Genomic DNA, 10,341 nt, shown 5'->3' with positions numbered 1-10,341 from the left:
GTAAAGTTCAGGTTTTAATACTTTGGTCATTGTAAAAAAATAGTTTTTAGAAGTTTTTGTTCAAGTTATTGAACATAATCACTGGATGTGACGCTTCTGTGCAGTAAGCCCGATCTTCCTCTGAGAGATTCCATTCATATCTGTTGTTTAGCATCTTTCGAATCCCTGCTGCCTTCTGTCCCTCTCAGTCAAATACCCGTTCAAAGACTGTTATTTGCAATTCAATGTGCCCATGATGTAGAATTGTCGTTAATTAAGCAGAATAAAAAAACAGCAACTGCCGCGCCCAGCCAGTTTTGAGGCACTTCTCCAAAACAGAAGTACATTTTTTGTGACAACATCTCACACAGGGTCTGTTTATGTCTGCTGTGACCGATGCCTGAGGAGACCAAGCCCAGCTGGACAAGCCAAATGCTTGTCTCCATGGTGCCAACCTTGCCTGCAGCCACTAAGATTATGGTGAGAGTCTTTTTGTGAGGAAGGGTTACACTTCAAGTCTTAGCTAAACTTGCTAGATTGAATTGTTTGTAGCTAAGCAAAAAGAAGAGTGGGGACAGTTTAGAATAGTACTTCTCAGAGCCTGTTTTCTGTGTGACCCAGGTCTGTGCCTTGGCAAATTAATGCCAATGAAAGAAAGAAAAACTAAAGAAAATGACAGGTAAAGTTTGTTTTCAAAAATGGAGCATGGCCAATCCATATACAATGGAAAATATGTGAGATATGGATTTTATCATATTAAAGACAAAGCTAGTGAAGTGAAACATTTTGGATTTGATTTCAAATGTATGCATGTATTATTCGACCACTAGATGTTGCTGTATTGTGTAGTCAACCGAAAACGAGTGTTAAAAAACACAAGGAAGAATACCAACTGCGGAGACTCAAGAGTGACCAAAAAGCATTATTTCAGGAAATAACGGACAAAGAAAGTAAAAGGATGAAAAATTAAAGGAAAGACAGAAAAAAAGAGGGAAAAAAACAGATTTCTGTCTACCCGTGGCAGCAAGATAGCCGACAATGATGTCAGCAAATCAGAAAATTCGAAAAGTAGACATTTGTTTCTTGATTTAGGTCGATGCTTATAATTTGGTTGGGGTAGTGGGTCTCAAATTAGACCAGTTGAGAACCACTGGTTCAGAAGGTCAACACTTACGCTTTTTCGGAACCCATAAATGTTCAGTGCCACATTTACTCAGCCCAAAATCAATAATAATAATCATTGGAGCAGTTTGGCATATGGCGTCACAGTGTGGTATGCTATGAGCATGGCAACGGACAGAAAAAAATACAGAGAGTAATCAACACAGCACAGAAAATGATTGGCTGCACTTTTCTCAATCTGGAGGACACTGCCAGCTTGCGATGACATTAACAAAAAGTACAAGGGAAATTATAGTTTGATTTCGTTGACCTTAAATAGCAGTAGTGCAGTGAAAGATTTTACTAAAATTAAATGATTTTGTAAAATTTTTCATCGCACAACTGCTATTTAAGGTCAACAAAAACATAATGCCATAATAGTTATTCATTTATCTATATGAATGCAATTACTTGTAAACACGATGTTTTTTATTTTACTTTTTACATGTTTGATTGTCATATTTACTTAGTTATTCTTTCTTGTATATTGTTCTTTAATTACACCTTTAGTTTTCCATAGAAGTATTATGTGTATCACTTGAATAATTGCTGATTTTTCTAAGAAAGATTATGTCCGCCTTATTAAAACAAATGGCCCTTGAGAACATTTCACAAACTTGGGGCTTTGGAATGAAATTCCATGAAGTGGTTCTTTTTTCAAAAGTCAAACGCTGTAAACCGGCACACATTTAGCTCGTAGCAAGGGCCCAATTGTCCTAAACAGCAAAAGCACAATAACGTGCAAAAGGTAGCTGGAGGCGCCGCAGGTGTGAGACGACTGATAAGAAGTTTTATCGGTGAAAGAGCAAAATATACCGTGAAAAGATCACATTAGCATACTTTTAAAATAAATGTGTTTTCTTGTTGCTTGGGGCACTTAAAAAGAGCGGGAGTGCAGTGTGTTGGTAATAGGACCAATGCAAAACCTTGCTCAAAATAAAATTATACCAGTAGTTGCATTTTTTCAGAGAACAGAAGATGTTTAGGTAGAAAGGAGTTATTTTCGAGTCCACATATTCTTCATATTCAAACGCAGGGAAGCGAAAGCAGAGGCAGGTATTCTCAAAAAGATCTATGGTATTTAATAACAAACAGAAGTTTATAGTAACAAACAAACATGTAGTCAGGAAACAACAGACCTGACATGATAGTACAGTGGAACCTCAGTTTTCGAACGCCTCTCAGTTCGAACAAATCGGAGTCCGACCAAAGATTTTGAGAAATTCTTGCTTCGCTGTTCGGTCAAAAAATTGGAGTTTGAATGCTGGTAATGCGTGAGTGCGTACGCTAGGGTGCGATGCTGAGCGGCGTACGGGTGTTTTAGCCCCTTTTTATGCCTCAGAAGAAAGTCAGTGCAAGCAACAAAGTTGCTACAGGTGAAAAAAGAAAAGTAGTGCGTACAACTACTCTACCTGCGCCTTCTGCTGACCACCACAAAGGTAAGAAATCCTATTCATAATTCTTTTCTTTATCCTTTTATTTTTTATTTTTGTTACATGTTCATGTTAGCGTAATCTTTCGTACGGAAGATTACGATAACGCGAACGTACGATTAGGCTGGGTTAGCTTTAAGTTTAGGTTAAACATTCAAGCTAAACATTCAGGGTGTTGGAACGGAGCCCAACATTGAGGGTGTTGGAACGGAGCCCCCTTTCCAATGAACCGCTCACCACTTGTTGTGGAGACACGGGTGCTAAATGACTTGTAAACGACCTGATTTTTTAATTTTTACACATTCATGTCAGCGTAATTTTTCCGTACGGAAGATTACGATAACGCGAACGTACAATTAGCCTGGGTTAGCTTTACCTGTATAGGACAGCATAAATGAACCAGAATGGCAATAGCAATAATTAGAAGCAGTGTGCTGTCTTAGAAGTCAATATAAAGTTGTGGGATATATAGGATCAGGTTTGGGGATACTGGGCACAATATGTCTAGTCCCAGAACAGTTGGCGCTGTTTGGGGAAAGTGGCGTGCCAGATCATGACATTACCTCACCCTCAATTGCGGAGGGCAGACAACCAAAAAAATGGCAAAGGCTGCATCAAACAGACCTTCATGGGAACAAGGGATGGCTGAAAGTTCTTTTCTGTCCCCGCCGAGACAGGGCCAAAAGCAGCAGAGGATTCCTCCCCACGCCACCGGGACTTGGGTGGCCGAGGGTCCTTGGCCGCGTGACCTCTAAGGGACCTTTTCCTAACCGCCAGTACAGAAAGGAGAAGTGGCCGAGGGCCTGGTGTGATAGTCATTCGATGCCAAAAAAGGGATGGATGGATGGAAAGATAGACAGACAGACAGACAGACAGACAGACAGACAGACAGACAGACAGACAGACAGACAGACAGACAGACAGACAGACAGACAGACAGACAGACAGACAGACAGACAGACAGACAGACAGACAGACAGACAGACAGACAGACAGACAGACAGACAGACAGACAGACAGACAGACAGACAGATAGATAGATAGATAGATACTTTATTCATCCCCATAGGGAAATTCACACTTCCAGCAGTATCCTTGTGTTAAAAATAAAACAATAATAAAGGAAAAGGAATATAATACATATATACCCAATATAACAATATTGATATGGAGTATTTAAATAGTGCTACATAAAACACACACTGTATTAAAAATAGGGTAATATGCAATGTGGGGGTGTGGTTTAATCCCGGCTTTTACTCTCCCGAGTGGAGTTAAAGAGCCTCATGGCATGAGGAAGAAATGATCTCCTCAGTCTGTCCATGGAACAAGACTGTGAAGCTGCTCTTTCGTTTGGAGATTATGCTGTGTAGTGGATGTGATGAATTGTCCATGAATGACCGCAGCTTTTTCAGTGCCCGTCTCTCAGCTACAGTTGTCAGGCTGTCCAGCTCTGTGCCCACAACAGAGCCTGCTTTCCTCACCAGTTTATCAAGACAAGAGGCATCCTTCTTCTTGGCGCTGCCTCGCCATCACTCTGCCGCATAGAAGAGGGGGCTTGCCACAACAGTCTCATAGAACATTTGCAGGAGCTTTTTGCAGATATTGAAGGACGCCAGCCTTCTGAGGAAGTACAGTCGGCTTTGACCTTTCCTGCATAGAGCTTGTGTGTTGGCAGTCCAGTCCAGTTTATTGTCCATCTGCACACCCAGGTATTTGTAGGTCTGGACAAATTCTACACATTCTCCTCTGATAGTTACAGGAACCGGGTGAGTTCTAGTTCTCCTGAAGTTCACCACCATCTCCCTGGTGTTGGTGGTGTTCAGGTGCAGGTGGTTAGCGTCGCTCCATTGGACAAAGTCCTGGATCAATATCCTGTACTCCTCCTCCTGCCCACTTCTGATACATCCCACGATAGCAGTGTCATCAGCAAACTTCTGCACGTGGTAGGACTCAGAGTTGTACTGAAAGTCCAATGTATACAGGGTGAATAGGAACGAGAGAGCACAGTCCCCTGCGGCGATCCGGTGCTGCTGACCACAATGTCCGATGTACAGCCCCCCTGTTTCACATACTGGGGTCTGCCTGTCAGGTAGTCCGTAATCCATGCTACAAGGTGTGAGCTTACTCCCATCTCTGTCAGTTTGCCACTAAGTAGCAGAGGCTACATGGTGTTGAAGGCACTGGAGAAGTCCAAAAATGTAGTCCTCACAGCACCCTTGCCCCTGTCCAGGTGAGAGAGGGATTGGTGTAGCATGTAGACTATAGCATCCTCCACTCCCACCTTCTCTTGGTAGGCAAATTGCCGAGGGTCGATGGCATGGCGGACCTGTGGCCTCAGGTGATGCAGCAGCAACTGCTCCATGGTTTTCATCACATGGAATGTCAGGGCGACTGGCCTGAAGTCGTTGAGTTCCTCAGGTCTTGATTTCTTTGGGACAGGGATGATGCAGGATGTTTTCCACAGCTGGGGACCCTCCCCTGTTCCAGGCTCAGGTTGAAGATGCGCTGAAGAGGGTCTCCCAGTTCCAACGCACAGGCCTTCAGCAGTCAGAGGGGATACTGGGGGAGAGAGAACATAGACAATTCCCCCTGAGTGTTTTGGTGGTCAGGTCATTCTGTCACAATTTGGATGGACCCGAATGCAGAGAAGCTAGAACAGAGACTGGTGTGCTGAGAAAAATGGATGGTATTTAATCAGAAAAGGAAGAACAAAGTAACAAACAAACAAGTGGTCACAAAACATTTAAATGTCGAACCAAAACAGAACCTGACACGATAGTGGAAGACAGCACCTAAAAGTCTTAATTTTTTTCAAAAGCTGACCATGCACCTTATACATGGATCAATATTAAGTCGCAAAGTCTTGTAACTAATGAAAGCAGCCGCCGACTAGATTTTCCCCGAACGCGAAGTAGTCCGCGGTGTATGCTGGGATTTATATACCGGCGTTTTATTGGCTAACCAATGTGTCAATCATCATTTGACTCGATCACTATTGGCTAAAGTTATTCGGAGGTAAAGGGGGCAGATGCTTTTGATCATTTACAGGCTCGCATAGGCTAAAGCGGCAAAACAAACCCTGCAATTGGCCGAAAAAGATGTGTCAATCATGAGTTGAATCGATCACTATTGGCTAAAGTTATTCGGAGGTAAAGGTGGCGGATCTTTTTTATTATTTACAGGCTGCATAGGCTAAAGGGGCAAAACAAAGCCTGCAATTGGCCGAAAAAGATGAATGTGAATAGCATGTTGGGTTGACGGCATAGAGAAAACAGTATTTTACTATTCTGTACTGTATTTGTAAATATTTTACTCTCCTGGATTTACTACACTCACGGATATAAGAGGACCATGGTTGCACATTATTATTGAACACAACGACTTCGGTGAGCTACTCCGGCTATATATTTTCACAGTATCGTGTTTCAGAGTGAATTCGATGTCTCTGTGATGGGTCTTTTTTAAATTAAACTCAATTCCAAGTGTTTATTGTCATATGCACAGTAAAGTTGCGAGCGAAAAAGAAAATAGAAACTAACGAATGGTTGGCATTTCTTGAATCCCAAGACTTTAACCTTCCGAATGATATTTGAAACGATGCATTTGAGTGACATCGTACGGACACCGCATTCACACGTGTCTACGACACGTATTTGCTTCTTTGCAAGCTTTCGGAATATTAAGGGGGTAATAAGTTTGACTGAACTATCTGACTGTTTTGTCGAAGCTATAGGACCAAAAAATATTTTTGGGGGGTGCGCCCTATAACCCGGTGCGCCCTATCGTGCAGAACATACGGTACATGGATATGGCCACCAGAATGACGATGGCAATGGCCTGACGCAGTGTGCTGTCTGAGCAGTCAACATAAAGTATTGGGATGATTAGGAACAGGTGTGTCCAGTTCCACACCGGTTGACACCCTCTGGGGCCAGATCCTGACACTTTAGTCATAAGGCCCAGCTTCTGATTATCCCAGCACACCACACCAGTAATTTCCTGTAGATTTATATTTCAATTAATGCTTGCCAAAGTACTTCCTGCTATATTTCATGTATTTGTAATTTCAAATTTGTGGCCACCTATCACTCTGCTATAGAATTTTTTGAAGATGCAGACAAAGCCAATTGAAAGACTGCTGTGCTCATAGCTCGCCAGCTTCCAAAAAGCATATTGCCTACTTCAGAGTACTGAAGGCTTTTTGTGCATGCCAAAAAATGAATAAGAGTGGATAAAAGGTCAGAGTCGAAAACGGCACCAGAAGGACACTGAGAGATTGTGTGTGCCATTAAAAATGTCCCATTTTCCCTCACTGGCAGCAGCAAGCTCTCAAACAGCGGTATTATTAATTGTCCTTGTGAGGTGACACGGAATTGGTTTGTTGCGATGATGTCTCCGACAGCAGACAAAAAACGAGCAATGGCCAAAGCGGCTATAACAGAGGGAACACAGGTGTATTTATGTTGTTGTTCCTCATAGGAGCAGCGCCGTAGAGCAACAACTGCTCTCTTGATTTATTGTTTAGTGTTTTGACTAGGTGCTGTATACTGGATGAATTGATATATACCAGAAAGGGGAAATTCAGGAAAACAATTTCAAGATCGCCAGCTACTTTGCGAATTTGTTCACTTATAGGAGGGGAACCAAAATCCTGGCCCGGGGGCCAATTCTGGCCCCCAGGATGATAGTTACAAGCCCTAATATAAATGTTAAAGAGACAGTGGGTATCATTTTGCCACTAGATGTCGCTGCCACCAAAAGAAGTGCTAGAAGCACAACGGAAAAAGACAAAATAGAGACTCAAAGTGATCAAAACTAACCTCATTACTTTTGAAAAGAAGAAAAGAAGAAAAAATAAATTGAAAAAGAAAAGAAAAAAGAGGGAAAAAAGAATAAGATAAAAGTGAAACTTAAGGGGGAAAATAAAAACACATTTTTTTTAAAAGAGAAAAATAAAATAATTATAAGAAAAAAGAGAAAATTGCGAGGGGGTTCATTTTTGTCATTTTTCTCTTTTATTTATTTTGTTTCTTTCTTTCTTTTCTCAATTTTCCTATTTTGTTTATTTTCCCTACTTTTCTTTGTATTACCTTTTTTTGCCTCATTTTCTCGTATTTCCTATTTTTCCTTCCTTTTAGAAAATAATCTTCCCCTTCCCCTTTTTTTGTCTTTCTCTGAGTAAGGGCCCGGTCACACAGCCGTTTGCGTCTGTATCACGGGTAAAATTTTGCGGGTTTTTTTTGCCCGTGGTTGCCCGCGATGGAAAATGTGCAAAATTGGCCAAGCCGCTGTTCATCGGTGATATGCCGGCAAAACAGACGCTGGCGACTGTTCCACTTCCTCATCTCGTCATTTTCGCGTCACTTTCTCGTGTGGACCACGGGTATAAAAGCTCCCGAGCCGGTGTTGTGCCCAAATGCGACTCCTACGCACCCCCCCCCCCCTCGCGTGAACGCGCATTCTGCTGCGATCGCTTTTGTTGGAAGCGTGCATTGACGTTGGTGACTTTTTCATCCGCGTTAACAAACGCATTTTGTAGAATACGATCGCACTTTATTGTTTAAATAAACGCGTTATATAGACTAGGATCTCCCAATTGTTATAATTAGCTCGCTTTATTGTTTTAATAAGCGTTTTATATAGAATACAATCGCTTTTGTTGGAAGCGCAGCAGAATGCGCGTTCACGCGAGGGGTGGAGGATTTTATATACGGTGTGCATTACCGTTCGATTATGTTCACAACAAAAACAAAGACGGAATGGTTTAAGTTGTATTACATTCCCAACAAAAGCAAGACGAAGTGGTTTTGGTTATATGTTCGCCATTACATTCCCTAAAAGTGATATAAAAGTGAGATAAAACGAGGTAAAAGTGGTTGTAGTAGCGAGGGGATGCAAATCTCGGCAGGGATGCATTTCTCGGCATAACACCGGGCTGTAGAAATCATAACCGCTCAAGACACAGTCCCGTGAAGATCAAGATTTCAAGCTATGGCACCGAAGAACCCAATATGTTATTATTGTAATAGTTTTTCATTTTGATTTTATTATCTTGTTATGAAATGAAAATAAATGTCAAGAAATAAAAATGGATTAAGACGAGGTCACTACGGTGACGGCGATCCATGTCCACCCCTTGACGTCTCGAGCACAACTGACGTGTGCTCGGCAAATCGCTCTGTATGTACGCGGAGAAAGGCGTTTGACCGTCACACGCGTAACACGCTAATTTCACGTAATAACACCGCGATACAGGCGCAGAACATGCTATGACCATGCTCCACCCACGATTACCCGCTGAAATTTCCCGTCCTACCCATGTGTAACCACGCCCTGGCCGCGGCCAGAGCACGACGTTCCGCGTCATTTCCGCGTCATTACCTCGTGTGCCGCCCGCGGTTAACACGTGCTCAAAGTTTTGAGCAGCCCAAAACTTTTTCGCGCGGCCAACCGCGTGTGAATTTCCGACCGCGAGTAAAGCACTGCTGTATCTCGTCTGTATGGCGATCTCAAAGCGTCCAATAGCGTCCGCCTCACAGGCAGAAATGTCTGGCCGTGATTCAGCCGCAAACGGCTGTGTGACCGGGCCCTAAGGCTGGGTAAAAACTGAAAGAAACATGGTGCTTTTCTCTCACTTTTAGTCTCTGTAGTTTGTAGTCTTTCTTTGTCCCTAAAACACTGTCCCTTCAAGAATGTTTTTATCAGTGCTGTTTTGGTGCAGTCACTGTAGCCTCTCTGTCAGCTCAACCCAGTCTGGCCATTCTCCTCTGAACACTAGCATCAACAAGTCATTTCCGCCCACAGAACTATCGCTCACTGTATATTTTTTTCTTTTTCAGACCATTCTCTATAAACTCTAGAGATGGTTGTGCGTGAAAATCCCTGGAGATCGTCATTTTTCTGAGATACTCAAACCAGCCCTTCTGGCACCAACGAACCATGCCACATTCAAAGTCACTCAAATCACCTTTCCTACCCATAATGTGTCAGGTACCAGGACAGGAAACAGTAACGTTACTCACAGTTTATTGGGACGAAGGGAAAGGAGCGCACACTCGATCCGGAGAGGTTGGTCGCGGGAGTAGAATGCTCGGAACGTGGAAATGGTCTGAATCAAACAGATTGTGGCGAAAGCAAATCAGGAGCAAAAAAACAGGAAAAAAACAGAGATTCACAGGGCTTGGCAAAACAAGAGCAAAAACACAGGAAAAAAACGGATATTCACAGGGTTTGGCAAAACAAGAGCAAAAACACAGGGAAAAAAGGAGCTTCTCAGGGCTTGACGTGTGAAAACAGAGTTTCACAGACACTCCTGTTAAAGTCAATCATTATTAAGACTATTTCGTGGCCATATTTACCCAAATAAAATACATATATATATATAGTTAAAATCGAATCATACCAAGAGCAGATTTCCTCACGTCCTTCATGTGATGTTGTTACAAGGGAAAGAAACCACGCCCACAACGTGGGCGTGATTTATTTTACTTCAGGGAGAAAGTTCACATGAGCATTTCACAATAAAAGAATATAAGATTGATAAACGTACAAGAGATGCAATTAGACTGATTACTGAAACGTTACTTCATGTGTGTGTGTGTATGAGAAACACTTTTTTTATATTTAATAATATAAAAACAAGCTAATTACCTTGAGACAGAAATTCAAGAGATTTACATTGAAAACCTGACACTCCGACCAAGGGCGACTCACAGGACAGCGTTTAAGTAGTCACAGGAAGCAATCTGTCAACGAGTTTCAGCTG

The 10,341-nt window shown here is 42.3% G+C and overlaps 1 protein-coding gene across 1 annotated transcript; it reads right to left on the bottom strand.

Moving 5' to 3' along the window:
- Positions 1–3,802: 3,802 nt before the first annotated feature.
- LOC148353673 (uncharacterized) lies at positions 3,803–9,790 on the bottom strand. Its single transcript, XM_088351881.1, has 2 exons — positions 9,599–9,790; positions 3,803–5,135 (listed from the first exon to the last, which is right to left on the bottom strand). The coding sequence occupies exon 2, from the start codon at positions 4,679–4,681 to the stop codon at positions 4,106–4,108; it is 576 nt and encodes a 191-aa protein (XP_088208007.1). The 5' UTR covers positions 4,682–5,135; positions 9,599–9,790; the 3' UTR covers positions 3,803–4,105.
- Between the last annotated feature and the right edge of the window lie 551 nt (positions 9,791–10,341).

Source organism: Urocampus carinirostris, chromosome 13 (assembly GCF_059441175.1).
Source record: "Urocampus carinirostris isolate Australia breed hairy pipefish chromosome 13, RoL_Ucar_1.0, whole genome shotgun sequence".
Taxonomy (NCBI): Eukaryota; Metazoa; Chordata; class Actinopteri; order Syngnathiformes; family Syngnathidae; genus Urocampus; species Urocampus carinirostris.
This window is presented reverse-complemented; position numbering and strand designations above follow the sequence as displayed.